Source organism: Pezoporus occidentalis, unplaced genomic scaffold (genome assembly GCF_034315485.1).
Source record: "Pezoporus occidentalis ecotype Australia unplaced genomic scaffold, CSIRO_AGI_Poc_V1 ctg285, whole genome shotgun sequence".
In the NCBI taxonomy this organism is placed as follows: Eukaryota; Metazoa; Chordata; class Aves; order Psittaciformes; family Psittacidae; genus Pezoporus; species Pezoporus occidentalis.
In genome coordinates this window covers 335,038-350,553 of record NW_026914774.1, presented here as the reverse complement: position 1 = coordinate 350,553, position 15,516 = coordinate 335,038, and the positions used below count along the sequence as shown (strand labels likewise).

Below are 15,516 nucleotides of genomic sequence, written 5' to 3'. Positions count from 1 at the left end.
CAAAGAGTGCTTCTGAGCTGGGAATCTGAGTTCACAGCAGCACAGTCATTGCCTCAGTATCCTGCTTGACATCTTGTCTTGGTGAAGGGTTGAAGATCCATCTGCCAAGAGCTTGGAAGCAGCAAAGGTTCATGTCAAATCTAAGTCATAAACTGTCATCTGGAGGTTCTCTCAGAGATGACCATACAGCAAATATTGTCATTCAGTGGATAAATCTGGTGTATTAGAGGTTTGTCACTCCAGTTTGCGCCTTATGCTTGAATCTTGCAAAGAAGTTAATGAAGTTTACAAAATCTCTAAATGGAACTTGCTATTTTGGCACCTCACCAAGTCTACTAGGCTCTTGTGCAGGCACAGAGGAAGCCAGTTTATCCTCTACAGTGTAATGGGTACCCTCTGTATAGGTATAGGGAGAAAACCTAAATGAGAAGAAGGTGGGATAGGCACTGCTGCACAAGGAACCATTGTGTCTGGTCTCAGCCTGCCAATGCTGGGCACATTTGATGTATCATTATACTGTCTGTTTCCAGGTGTCCTGTTCTCTGGTCTGACTTTTAAAATATTCATACCACACTTTCATCTGTGTTTTCCTGCTTGTATCTTGCTCAGCAGCATGAATAAATCTTTATGCAGTGTGCTTACTCTGTTGGATAGCATTCCCCTGTCCTTCAGTCTGCAATTAAATGTTTTATCTTGTACATGCTGCGTAAATTCTGTCCTTCTCTGTATTCAGAGATTTTCCCTCAGGAGAATTCCTTCTCTGTGTAAGTATCCAACTTAATGGCGCAATGTTACTACTTGCACAGAAGAGCTCTTTCATTCTTCTCTGGAGCTATTACATCAGGTTTGAAGGTAGTTTTTCAGGATGGTGTAGGCAGTAGCTGTGTTCTGCATGGCAGCATCTCCTGTCACAAGGTGCTGAAGAGCTGTCGTGGGTTCACTGGCATCCCATGAGACAGGATACTCTTGTGATACACTTCTCTGCCTCAGTAGCATGATATATCTTGCGAGGTCTGGAGACCTGACTTTTGATCACTAGCTTAAAAGTTTCCAACTCATGGAAGCTGGAAGCTGGGAGAGCACCACCAGCGTGAAGATTTGCCCTGTATTCCTGTGGGAGGATAGACCCCCTCTCTCTCCTAAGAGCCTGGGAATGCCTAGTGCCCACGAAGAGCCATCTCTGAGCATACCCTTCAGAGTTAGACAGTGGCAGGAGAAGCACCTTCCTTGTGGGGTCTTTAAATGCTAACCCTAGTCAAAGTGTCTGAAACAGCGCTTAACTGATTTGGCTTGTACTGGTTTGTGTGTAAAACTCCGGGATTGTAATGCACCACGTGTGAAATGCCACTTTATGGAGGTGTCCTGGCTTTGTTTTGAAATATAAAAAGTAGCTTTTGAATTCTATTAAGTGGCTTTTGGACATTGCTGAATTTATTAAGTGCTACAGACAAAAACTCTATGCAATACGCGTGGAAGACCTGCTCCCAGCATTTAATTTAGTAATAGATAGAGACCCCTTATAATTCTGAAACTATTTAAATTATTGCTGATAGCCCATGGAAAATTCTGGAAAATATTCTGCTTAGAAAGGGCTCCCTTTGTACTGCTTTTCCTCCTCACTTGTCCTCCATTACAGTTAATGACAACATGAGTTTTTTCTACTTTACCTGGATCCAATCCAAGACTGGTTTGTAAAATCGTAGTTGTCGCCATAATATTCAGTTGATGCCAGAGATAAAATGGCCAAAGATCAGGGAACTATCTCCCTGAGTTGAGACCTAATAAAACAGTGATTTTAAAGTCACTACAAAACACATAGGAGTTCTTCTGTATTTTAGAAGAAAAAGAAAAGAAAAAAACAAAACAAAAAACAAACCCCAAACCCAGCCCACAAAAACTCTGTTTTTCTTTATGAAATGTTTTAAATATTTCCTGATACTCTCAGGATGGCTGAAGACATTGCTTTGCAATGTCGTCATTCCTATCAGTGGTTTCTCAGATACTACCAGAAATCAAAGGGTTAACATTTGAAGATGGTTTTATTTTTATTTTTTCCCTATCCCCTGTGATGCCACCCTGTTACTCACTTTGGAATAACTGGGACCAATCTTGGTTCTGCTGACGTTGAGGATTCGGTCCATCTCACAGCTCTTGAGTTTGTGCAGTTAAATGGGTAAAGTCAAAGCTTTTATTGTCCTTACATCAGCCCACCTCCAGAAGGAAGGGATGTGGATGTGATTTGAAAAGGCTGAAGAGTTAAAAAGTTGAAAGGAAGCAATGGTTTTAATTCTTATTTAAGAAGCAAAGCAACAGCCCAGTTACCTGCCCCCCAGCCTTTTTGCTGTTTGCAGTCAGGTGCAGGCACTTTGAGCAGCTGTACTGATGTGCTACATGTGCCAGCTCTCTCTCTCTTTGCCTCATGGAAGTCAGGGCCTGAGCTTGGCTGTCTCTCCAGGTGCTACAAACCCACAAAAAAGCGACTATGCATAGTTCAAAGAAGAGTTCAAATATCTTGAAACCTTGGCTAGGAAGTTCCTGATGGTCTTAAAGTCTCTCTGGCTGGTGTGTAAAAAGGGCTGTTTCTGTGGGATGTTTTTCATGTCAACCAGTGGCAAGAAGGGCATGGAGGGGGACATCTACTAGAGGTGATGCCTGATGGTATGTAGTATTTTGTGGGTTGTTACTCTTTAGAGGTGTGTGTTGTTTGCTTGGCCTGGCAGTTTTTCCTCTTTTGGAGTTGTTGCCACATTTACTGAAGTCTTATTTATGCTTGGATGGAAAAGTTGCTGCTCTGCATCTGAGGAACTTGTCCTGTCTCTTGAGATACAGGATTCTGATTCCTTTTGCCTGAGTCTTTTCATGAGGTTATGTCAAGGAAGAGACCTTCAGTGAAGGAAAAAGCTATTATTTGCTTAAAAAAAGGTATAATTAGCTGCATTTCAGTTGTCTAATGGACCATCATGTGATAATTTAAAAAACTTGGTTTCCTGGTAAACAAGTTAATGGATTTATGCTCAGTTGTGCTGCACTTTCAAAAAGCAAAATGGCCCTAGGGTGCAGAAGTAAAATTCAAGCACTTTCCTTGTTTTTTAAAAATAAGTAGAATAAAATACACTGTCTGATTTTCTGAACAATAGCTTGGCTTCCTGCAGTGGAAAAGTAACCTCAGATGAGAATTACAGCCACCCACCTTTGTCTTCAGGCTCCAGAACAGACAAATAACTGCCTTTTTCCATAGTTCCACTTTTATTTTTATATTAAACTCTTCTCCTCCTCTTCTTCATTTTGCTCTCTTTTTTTTTGCATCCCCCACTTGCTCTTTTCTCCCACTCAGTCATTTTCTTTTCTCCTCTCCCTGTCCCTAGAGGGATACTTCCGTAACACTTGAGCTGTAGATGCACGTACACATGCCAAAGGGAAACAAATATTTGGGCTTGGATCAGGTCCTTTGTTTAAAGGCATGCATTAAACATAGCCTCTAGGTACTTCCAGCAGCTTCCCCAAGCCTTGGTGCCATTTTTTGCCTTGGTGCAATTTATATTTGTTTTGTGTCCACCTATGTTACTGTCTGCAGCTCCTCTGTCCCTTCTGTAACAGACCCTTCGCTGCAGACGTTGTCCTTGCCTGTTTGTGCACAATCACATGTGAGAACTTCAGCCTTGATGAAGACCCATGTGTTATTGTAGCAGTGTTAATACCAACAAACCATGCATATAGGTTAAAGGCCTCATTTCTTTCTCTTTATGCAAATTTTTCATACTTTTGCAAGGTGTTAAATACTACTTTGCAGATAAGAGCAGGAGCATGGTACTTCCAGGACAGGGGAATGGGAAAGTACTGTAATTACTTGCTTCAAGAGTTTGGTCTAGCCAGGGAACAGCCAACTACCTTGACCTGCTGGCAGCAGGTAAGTAGTTGGCTGTTTTCTGGCTAGAGCAAACAGTTTGCAACCTACTTTGAACTATCTCCCTGAGGGGTGAAGACAGTGTGAGAAACTGGTTAATACAAAAAAAAGTTGGATTAACACTTTTGCTAGCGTTTGTCTTCTCTCCTGAGAATGATGATGCTTGAAAGTGAGATGGGAATAAATGGGAGTGTATATGCAAGCTAGAGAATTGCCTTCTGGTGTTTTATTCTTGAAGAGTTGCATTTCTAAGTTGGATGGTCCTAAAATTCACCTATTAGGCAAACTTTAAGGTGTGAAGTGAACTTGCTTGATCTGTCCTCTCTGCATTGTATTAGCACTGACTAGGGTTGCTGAAGACAGATAAGAGGGATTTGTTGTCACTGTGTTCCATTGCATACTGTTCAAATACATTCAGTTCAACTTTCTAATTCCTGGGGCAAATACTTGATACAGTTTGCTAGGTTGGAAGGTTATTATGGAGCATCTACTATCTGAAAGGACCTTTTCCTTTTCTTCCAGCTCTTTCTTGCTGATCCTTTTCTGTTTATAGTTTTCCTCAAAAAAAAGAAGAAAAAAAGTTCTTTGAACTGTTTTGTTGTAGAGAGTGACATCATCAGTGAAAAAATAAAAGGAACAGCTTGTTTTTGGTCTCTGAGATGCCATCATTCTCCTTTGATTGAAGCATCATATCAGGATTACACACACAAGGTTTTGAAGTGATTTGGAGTGAATCTGAAGGCACTTGGATGGATCATGGCTTTGGGTCATATTCTCAGCTCAAGAAGCCAAACCTTCTCCAAAACTACTGTGTCTAGTGCAGCACTGTGCCTGGGGAGACCTGCCTTTTCGTAGCTCTACCACCTGGTAAACTTCAAGAGGGGATCCAGGCTTCTAGAAAGTTGGAGAAATACAGGTCCATTGTATTCTGCCATTCTAGCAACCTATGTGATGGTAAACAGAAAAGGAAATTGTGTGCAGTGCCTCAAGGGCATCAGAACTGTGTTGTTTGGAGTATGGTAGCAACAAATCCTGTCCCTCTTGCACAGAGCATTGGCCCAAGAGGAGCTTTGGTGGCTGAGTGACCAGCCTTTTCCCTATTTCTACTTGCAGATCTCAGGAAGGGAGCTCTTCTTTCCACAGGGCCTCATTATTAGGTTTTGCAATGCCATAGCATAATTTCAAATAGTACTCCGGCCTCCCATCCATCTCTCTTGCTGCATTTCGGTAGTTGCAGAAAGGAGCTAATAGGGTACAGCTGGTTAATAAAACACTCATTGCGTGACTGTAAACTGCATTCCTTGTTGCTAAACATCTTTCCACGTAGCAGCTTTGTAATGGTAGAGTTTGAATAGGTAGCAGTTTTGCACCCACTTTCAGATGGGTTTTTAAATGAAAAAAATCCCAGAGATCCTGAGTGAAAGAAGCCATCCAGGTGTGTTCAGCATGTTTCATTTCAATAAATACTCCCTTCTTGTGGAGACCAGTGAAGAGAGGCATTCATTTCTCAGGGTTCATTATTGATATCGGTGCTATTTAACATCTTTGCTGGTGACATGGACAGTGGGATCGAGCACCCTCAGCAAGTTTGGTGACAACACCAAGCTGTATGGTGTGGTCAACAAGCTAAAGGGAAGGGATGCCATCCAGAGGGACCTTGACAGGCTGGAGAGGTGGTCCCATGTGCACCTCGTGAAGTTCAACAAGGCCAAGTGCAAGCAAGGTCCTACACCTGGGTCGAGGCAATCCCAAGCAGAAATACAGGCTGGGCAGAGACTGGATTGAGACCAGCCCTGAGGAGAAAGACTGGGGGTGTTGGTTGCTGAGAAGCTCCACATGAAATCACAGTGTGCACTTGCAGCCCAGAAAGCCACCCATATGTCAGGCTGCATCAAAAGGAGTGTGACCAGTAGGTTGAGGGAGGCAATTCTATTCCTCTACTCTGCTCTCATGAGACCCCACCTGGAGTACTTTGTACAGCTCTGGGGCCCCTAGCGCAAGAGGGATGTGAAACTGTTGGAGTCCTGAGGAGGGCCATGAAGATTTTCAGAGGGCTGGAGCATGTCTCCCATGGAGACAGGCTGAGAGAGTTTGGGTTTTTCAGCTTGGAGAACAGAAAGCTCCAGGGAGATCTTAGAGCAGCTTCCAGTGCCTAAAGGGGCCGACAAGAAATTTGGAGAGGACTTTTTACAAGGGCATATAGGGGTAGGACAAAGGAGAATGACTAAACTGAAAGAGGGAAGATTTAGTTTAGACATTAGGAAGAAGTTCTTCCTTCTTAGAGTGGTGAGGCACTGGCACAGGTTGCCCAGAGAAGCTGTGGCTGCCTCATCCCTAGCAATTTTCAAGGCCAGGTTGAACGGGGCTTTGAGCAACCTGGTATAGTGGGAGCTGTCTCTGCCCACGGCAGAGGTTGGAACTAGATGATCTTTAAGGTCCCTTCATGCCCAAACCATTCTGGGATTCAACTCTTGCTTTAGTATCAGCGTATGAAGTGTCTGGCTTAATCTCCTCTACATTCTTATGTAAATTCTTAAAAAAAGAAAATCCTTAATCTGTTAGTATTTATGTAGCTTTAGGGGTTGTTGTGCAGCTTTAGCTTCACTGTAGAATTTTAAATCTGGGGTGAAACAAGTCTGGGGTTGGTAAAGGACTTGTTTCTGTGAGAAATTTAGGGTATAAGGTTTATCATGATGGAGAGCTACCTGCCAAGATTTGAGGCTTCTATTTGCTGGAAAATTAGATTTCTTCATCAAAATGAAGCTGGAGCAGTCTGTCAGCCTGTGCTGTGTGCTGTCTTCCCTTTCCCCCTTTTTTCTGAACTCTCTGACAATACTTTTTCAATAAATGAGTGCCAGTTTAACTCTTTAACTCTCTTTTCCATTTATTTGGGCCACATTTTCTTTTCTTCTGTGGGAAGTAACACAAGACTTACAATGTGAAATGTTCCTTTTGTGATTTTGTCATAAAAACTAATGAGACTAGAAAAACTGTGGACCTGGAAGAGAATCTTTGTGAATAGTATTTCTTTATCCACAAAGCTCTTTCATTTTAATTAGCAAATAAACTGGGAGAGAGCAATAAGGAAGTATTTCTTTGCAGGCTTAGCTTGGTATTTTGTCTAAAATATTCAGAAGCAGTGACTTGGGAGAAATCAGATTGGTTCATTGCTGTGCTGTATCTTCAGGGTCTCTTGGTCTTGGATTTTTTGGGGATGAGGGAGATAGGGTGATTCATACTTGAGCAAGACAAACCCAAGAGCTGCCAGTTTGCATTATGTCAATGTATGTAAGAAAATATTTAGATAGAATTCCCATTAAAAGTTCAAAAGCAGGGGGCTCATGCTGACCCCAGCTTTTAGAAGCTCTGGTGGGAAACCTGAATGAAATTTAACTCTGCTCAATGTGTTTTCATTGGCTGACTCCATGTTTTATTATCTCATGCAATGAGATCTTCGTTTGTCGATTTTCTATTGAGGACAAAAAGTTCATGTATGTAACAGTGCACATATTGAATTAAAGTGTGATTAAAGAAATGATGTAATGACCCCCTCTCCTTTCCCTTTAGTCAATATTTGCCTGCAGGATCCATACATTACAATATTGACTTCAAAGTATTCAGTATTTTTTTACCTTCTGCATATGTTGGCTTTGAGAGCTCATAATATTAAATCTGTTGGTTGAACTGTTGGTCTAAGACTTAGTGTCTAAGTAGTTTCAGGCCTGGATGCCTAATCCATATAGAGCAGCTTTCAAGGCATGTGGTAATATCACAGCACAGCTGTAGGCAGCTTTCTGAGGTGAACCATTTACTCTGCAGTCTTTTCTCCCAGCTTCCTAACAAGTGGTAAAATTTGTCTCTTAGTGTGCAGTGGAATTACTGCCCTCTTTCCCTGCTGCCATCATATTTACTCTTTGCAGGACCTTCCAGTGACTGTAGGTTATGTGGCCAAATCTAAACCCCGGTGCTCCTGTCTTCCATGTGTGTTTCTGCTGCCTTTACATCTGTGCTCTATCAAGTGTACAAAGCAGCTCAAAAATCAAGATACTGCTTTACATACTCCAAGGGCTGTGCAAACATGGCTTAATAAAGTTAAAATCGTTACGAATTCAAACAGTCACACAGGGAGCATTGGTGCTTGCTTACCTGAACTCCCAGATGGGAGCACAGTGGGTTGGGTGGCTCTCCTAATGTGATTTTGAACCTTCTCACGCTTCCTCTTTGCCTGTATACATTTCCATTCCCACACTGCTGAAATCTAGCACTGGTAGGCATCGGAAGGGCACATGGGCAGATATACTGTGTAATGATGGCAGCTATGAACCATTAAAAAATGTGATGCTCTAGAGAAGAGCTTTGGTAATATTCTTTGCAAGGTGTCTAAACAAACAGATTGTCACCAGTGTGGTATCTTATTATGTTGTCTTTATTAAAAAAATAAGAAAAAAAATATTTGTAGATACCAAGAAGTTAGTGAATTCTTTTAAAGAACCAAATGTTATAATTAGGAACTCACTGCACTTAGAACTATTCTACAAATAAACACCTCAAATCTAGCCTAGTCTTTCCAGAGAAAACAAAGGTCAGTAGGCTTCTTTGAGGATTAGCCAACCAGAATTTCTTGGACCAAGGTGCTAATTATTTCCAAAGCCAAGGATGATCACTACTTCCAAATCCAAATTATTACTAAAACCTCATGATAAAGCTCAGTAGTACTCCTCTCTAGCCTAACTTTTGAATTACTATACTTCTATCCTGGTCTCTATTCAGAGGATAAAAAGCCTAATCTGGAGGAGGGCAGGATAACAGTGGAAGTATTCTGCTTGTGGAAAGTTGCACTTCTGCATAGCTTGATCCAAAGTGAAGACTTCCTGGGGCACCAGCAGCAATTTGAGTTCAACCATGGTGAACTGGAAACAAGTGAAGCTCTGAGAACCCAAAAACATGTGTGGCCAGCTGCACCATACCTGGGAAATGTTTTCCTGCATTGCTTGTATACTTGCAAGGTGGGGTCCCATATTTTTGCTTCCTGTTGTCTGACAGCAGAGAGATGAGAACTGGGCTCACTATTACAAGCTCCTTCTTGGAAAGACTTATCTGCATGGTATTTAAGGTTTTTCACATGTCCACTGATCTGCTTGAGGATTCACTCGTATGTGAATTCACTCATATGTTGTAGCCATGTGAATTTGTTTGTGTCCCAGGAGACCACAGTTTTCATCTCAGATGGAAAAAGTGGAAGGAAGTGTCATTCTTGTGAGCTCTGGCATAAGCCAAAACCATTACGACAGCACTGGAAGAAGGGGGAAAAAGGTCAGAGTTAAATATGTCAGAAGTTCATTTCTTCTACCTGAAGCCTGCTGACTTTCTTGTGCAATTTCAGGGAACTTTGAAGTGGGTGTTCACATTGCGGATGTAAGCTACTTTGTATTGGAAGAAACAGCGCTGGATAAAGTAGCGAGTGAAAGAGCAACTAGTGTCTATCTAGTGCAAAAGGTAAGAACAACATTTCTTTTTTTCATCTGACAACTATGTCTTCCATTTACTGTAAATTCATTTTAAAGATTCATTTGCAGATGCCCACAATAAAAATATGGCTGTTATTGCAAACCTACAAAAATAACTAAACTGATGGAAACACAAGAGCTAATGTAGCTGTTGACTACCTCAGAGCTCGCAGAGAAAGCACAGGATGAAGCAGCAGCTTGTGACCCCATGTCTGTGGGCAAAGACCCGAGTGTGCCAGGGCTTCCCACGTGAGGACTCTGCTGCTTTGGAGCATATTAAAGGCCCAGAGCTGCAAACTATGTTTGCACTGTGCTGCCCTGAGATATGCCTGACAGACCCAATCTGATTCATCTGTTTTGCTGTTGGGAGCTTGAAATGTGCAAATTTGGTAGTGGTGGTAGTGGAGAGTTTTGTCTTTGTCTTCAGCACAGTAGTACTAGCTAATCCCTCCAGAAGTGGATACGTAGCAGAATAAGGTATAAAACACCCTGTGCAGTCTGACATCCTGAGGTACAATGGAAGTTTCACACTCTTACTTAATCTGTGTGTCCCAAATACAGGAGAAATAGTGTTCTTTCATCATGCAGTGAAAAGATAGTTGCAATTGTACAGATTTTAGTGTAACAGAATCAAATGTTAAAAACTCAAGTTTAAAGTTGACTTCTAAACTTTAAAAATGAGCAAGTTAAAATTTAACATTATCAAAAAGGAAACAGTGAGGTTTTGTCTGTGGCTGTCTCGTTTTCAGTTGAACGTGCAGAAACATTTCCTAGCTCATCAGATTGCACCAGCACTGTGCGTGTAGGGAAGCCAGGAAACTTTGCTGTTAGCATCCCGTGTCAGTTTGAGGCATCAGCTGCATAAAGAGAAGTGTTGAGGCAATCTCATAGGAGCAGATTAATCTGTCTCTCCTCATACTCCCATTCAGTCAGACTGAAGTCCTTGTCTCCATGGCCCTTTCCGGGATGACAGGACATCTTTTGTAAAATGTATAAATAAAACTTGCTATTTAGGATTAGGAGTGATTCTTCCCCTGCCTTCCTGAATGTTCCCAGGGTTGCTATCCAGGGAGGGTCTTGTAATGATACTTGAACATTACAGTAGCTTACTGTGTCTTCTCCATGCTTCCCAGATGATAAAATTATTTATTTTACTAATGAAATCAAATTAGTGATTTGATATCAAGCTGTTAACCTTTAGTAGCTGTCTTGTAACTTTCCTTGGGTAGATGTATCAAGGGACGGCTTCAGGAGGTCTCAGTGAGTCTGGTGGATTTTGTGTTTCTGTGGGTGTGGGTTGCATGGATTAGCCATTATAGCAACGCAGAAGTGTCCAAGGTAGGTCAGTGGTAGTGAGACCAACAGCACACAGGTGCTGCAGCATGGGATCAAGGAATGGCCATGCTGGGAAACACCAGTTACCAGTGACTTGCTGTCTGCAGGAGTGAGAAGCAATGTATATATCATGGAAACAGCGTTTCTGACACCAGAATCTTCCCAGTCTTAGTGTCTCCAGTGATAAACCTTTGGCTTCTGCAGTGCTCTGCTTCCTCCTCTGATGGATGTCTCAGTGGCTGTAGCTCACTATGGGAGATGTGGGCTGGTCCAAGGGGGATAGCACTGCAAGGCAGCAAAGCTGTAGTGCAGGAATATGTTGTGGCAGTATTTCCAAGTCAAAATACTGTGGTTTGAAGGCATGTTATTTTTCTTTTTAAGGGAGAAGGAAGATCTTCATGTAGAAAGGAGACATTTTTCATTAAAATCTAGTTGAATACAAAAGCTAATTAGATTTTCTGTCAAAGTGCTTCCCCCCCAACAGTACCAGTCACATGTTATGCCAACATAAATTATCTGTTATCTGTAATCTTCAATAGCTCTGTACCTACATTGGCCCAGCAGTCAGAATTAGTGTTTTACCCATGCTTCTGCCCTGCAGAAAATATATTTTAGGAGTGGAGACTAGGTTAGATGATGAAATGGTCAGTATTTTAATTGTAAGAGAGGAAAAGGAGAGAGGGGATGGGCAAAGGAAAGCAGCCAGGATATCTGAAACAAGATGGTAGCATGACTCTTGTAGAAAATATGCTTTCCTTTGATGAAGCTGTTTCCTAAGACAGCTGTGATTCTGCTAGAGGTTAGCACCATGCTAATCCTCCCAAAGAAGTTAAATAAAGCCACATATTTAATTTTCCTGAACTCTGTAACCAGAAGGGGAGTTATTGTGTAATTGCTAGTGGTCTATTTAATAGAAGTCAAAAAGTTTTTTAAATAAGAGTGTATCAGGTTTTAAGAAGCAAGAAAACCTAAACAGTTTCCTCTTTTTTTGGCACATCTTACAGTGTTATTTTAGGTGTGAAGCAGCTCGAGTGAGAGGTCAGCCATAAATCCCTATAATGTTTTATTGGTTCTATTTTATACTGGAGATCAAAGATCGGAACTGTAAGCCTATCTTCATGTTGAGTCCAAGGACTTCACTTTTGACACCAGCAGGTTGTCAGGGTGTTGATATTTTGATAATCTCAGGCTGAGTAATGAAGAGTTGCTTGAAATCTGAATTCATGGAAGTGTTGATACAACTCTTGAGCAGAAATCCTGGCTCATAAACAAATTGCCTATTTCCTTTGAGTGTCTTTTAGTGCATAAGCAAGAGGCTTGCTGAGCCCACCCCATTGTTGGACCTTGGCATCCTCCTCCCAGCTCTGGGGAGAGCAAGCAGCTGATAGGAACTCGGTTAATACAGTCTCTCCCCAATGGACTGGCAGTGGGAGAAGGGATCACCCTGGGAGTCAGGGATCATTGTAACCAAGCTGAAAAAACCATGAGTGGGCAGCCAGAGCAGGGTGCCAGTAGCACAGGGTTGTTTGAAGGGAGCAAAACTGCCCATGTGACTTTGTGAAAATAAGGGTTTATTCTTAACCAGAATTTGTTCCCTTTTACCTTTGCTTAACTGATCAGTTTTCTCCTTTTGTTTCTTGAAAGGCTCCTATAGCGAGTCCATTGATGGGATCTGCTCTGGCTAACCCACTCTGAACCTGGCCAGTGAGTTAGTCCTGGCTGCAGCAGATGTTTCTGATTTTAAAGGGAACAGGGAATTTTATCATCCCAGTATGTGCATTCTCCCTCCCAATGCCCAGCTCCCTAGGAATGAGTCTGATGGTGGAAACTTGCATTTGGTTTCCAGAAGCAATTTATTGGCTGAAGAGGCAAAATAAACCAAACCAATGGCTCTCACAAGCAGGAGGTTAAATTTTCCTGCAGAGGAGCTAAGCAGTGTGGCCAGCCATAGTTACAAGTCCATGTGTTTTGTAATGCTGGAATGGTGATGTTTAGGGAACTCCCCAGCCCCAGTGGTGCCCTCTTTTGCTTTGGTTTTCCATTGCTGCCTACCACTTTGACATGCTGGGACGTATGGCTGCCTGTGAGGAGAGCCAGTAGTGTGGGGTGGGGCTGTCAGGCAGTGCTGGAACACTAAGTCTCAAGCTGCGTATTGCAGAGCTGGAGATTTCATGTGTAGGACTTGGAAATAGGGAGAGAGAAATCCTGTCTGCGATTTGATTTGAAATGCAGACCCACAGCTGCAAATATTGTGGGTATCAGCCTTTCACTCAAAGAAATGCCCTTTCCAGTATCTCTTGGGCCCTGCTAGGCTTGTGGGGAGAGATGATGTCTTTTATTAGTCTGACTTGATAGACAGAGATGAAAACCAGACAAGCTTTCACCACACAGGCCTTTCTTCAGCACTGTTTTCTATGATACATTAATTAGAAAGGATTTCCTGGGGATGTAGGTCCTTTTTTTCATTGTGGAAGTTTTTTTCCCCAGCCCTACTGTGTCTCTCCAACTGCATTTCTAGGTTCAACTACATTTATACATGCGCTTGTTCCTGCTTTATGATCCTTGTATAAGCCTGGGTGATTTTTATTTCCACCTGCAGTAAAACCAAACTGAATGATGTGATCCCCAGCACAGGCACATCCTTAGCAATTTGCTAAGGAAACCGCTTCACACTGGAGGTGATATCCTTGGCAGTGTTTCAGCTAGCTGGATTTCTGCATGCTGTGGCACTCCACAGGGCAGCTGGCAGACACTGCTGTCTCTTGGCAGACAGTCACAGGAAGGGCAAAGCATTTAAAAGATGCAGGGCAACCTCTGGATATTTGAGGCAATGCTATGCAACCCTGATACTTTTCAAATCTGGGCACTAAAGATGTACTTAAGGAAATCTCCTCTCATCCTGTGTCTCTTTCAGAAAGAGATGGAGATAATCCTGTTGCAGAAGTTCCTTCTGGGCAGCCCCTGGGATAACTCCTAAAACATCTCGCTCTCCGAATGTGACACAGTTGTGACATCTTTGTATGTCAAATGCTGGGCTTGCAACTACTAAGAATCCTTTGAGCCCATGACCATATCATGTTAAGGAAAAAGGAAATGTATAACTTAAACTTCTGTGTTTTGTGACAGTTGGCTAATTCTCCATGTAGACTGTGAAGAGGAATCGGGATATTAAAGCTGAGTGAGGTAGTTAGCCCAGACTGTCATAATGTTGAAAACAGGTTTCTTCTTTTAATTCAGTAAGGTAGATAAAATTGAAATACCTTCAATGCAGGGTCACATTGTCTTATGTACATATTTGCTGAGCCCAGGAAAAGGTTGCTCCCCTGTGAGAATTCCTCCATGGTTTGGGTTAAGTTACTTTGCCTAAAGTTTCTCTCCTGTAACACAGATTGATGCTTCTGTATTTAACAGTAGGTTTGTTACAGCTAATTGCTTGGTGAGTGTTTAGTTCTGTAATTATGATCTGAGTTAAAGCTTTGCTTGTGTTTCACATCATGGAAAGTCCTTCCATGGAATTATAGCCTCTTGAATCAAATGTTAATCCTGTTCAAGTATACTTAAAACAAGCGTCCTGTTGTTTTGCTGTTCTTTGTGGATGGGCTTTCATGTATCATGTAAGCATTTCTCTAGCAGACTGTTATTGCTGCAGGAGGTGTGAAGGGAAAGAGGATGTGCCAAGGCACAGAAATATTCAGTAAGTACAGACCATTATCAGATAATAGGAGAAAAGGGGAGAGGGAAAAAAGCTGTAAATGCAGCTTTTAATTTGGGTGGAAAAGGGCATGGGAGCTTTTATTAAATTACTAGCACTCTGTTCACTGTGACCCAAACTTCAGGGTCTCATGGTGATCATGGGCGGCCTTAGGCAGGCAGGGATTTCCTATAGTCTGTAAAGCTACTTTCTCTCGTTTCTGTTATGGGTTGGTACCGCTCATGCTAAATTTATAACCTTGTGGCATGGGTCCTTCCAGGCAGCATGGCAGAGCTCACGTACTGGATCTGTGAGTTATGAATGTACCAGTATTGTTAACGTACTGTTAACAACTGGAATAACAGAGTTGACGGCCTTTGTGTTGCGGGAAACAGTTTATCATAATCTGTGCCTTTGTGACCTTCCAGCTGAACCAGTGCTGCTGATTCATATTGCAAGTGACTCCTTGACAGTCACAGACCATACAGTTGACCTTTTGGCATTAATATGCACTGCAATTAGAATGGATTTATACCTGTTGTCTGGTGCCAAACCACAAATGTGTTTAAATATTTGAGAGTCTTTCCTTCAAAGCAAAAGGTAAATACGAAGTGTATGCACTTGAGAAGAAAATGGACACTTAAGGCTTTTTTTTTACTGTTTCAAAGAGCACTTGTTCCCCTGGCATCCAGGTAGAAAAAGTTATCTCTGAAATCACCAAATAGGTGTCACAGAGTTTGGAAGATCTGGGGTTTGCATGTCAGTCGCTTCCTGCTGGTCCTATATTTATAGGGTGACACACAGAGCAATCAAACTGGAAACTAAATTAAATAGCTAAAATATTTTATGGCAACCAAGTAGAGCATTTCTCTGTGTTTTTCTGGAATGCGCCAGCCCACATTGCCGCTCAAAGTAAAGGAGGAATAATGTGGTTCTTCTATGAGGGCAGTTACTGATTCTTCACAAAGGTAAATAATGAGATGGGAAATAGGAATATGAAACTCTAATAATTAGATTTGCTTCATTAAACGGCTGTTAAATATTATCTTTTCTGCAGACTTCACTTGGGAAATAACTCA

The 15,516-nt window shown here is 42.0% G+C and overlaps 1 protein-coding gene across 3 annotated transcripts in view; it reads left to right on the top strand.

The window, feature by feature from the left end:
* DIS3L2 (DIS3 like 3'-5' exoribonuclease 2) overlaps positions 1 to 15,516 on the top strand; it is a 199,849-nt gene that overhangs the window by 109,381 nt on the left and 74,952 nt on the right. For all 3 annotated transcript variants that reach the window (XM_062625978.1, XM_062625976.1, XM_062625975.1), the window contains one exon: positions 9,288 to 9,400. In XM_062625978.1, the coding sequence (XP_062481962.1) occupies positions 9,288 to 9,400 (113 nt within the window). The remainder of the gene's footprint in view (positions 1 to 9,287; positions 9,401 to 15,516) is intronic.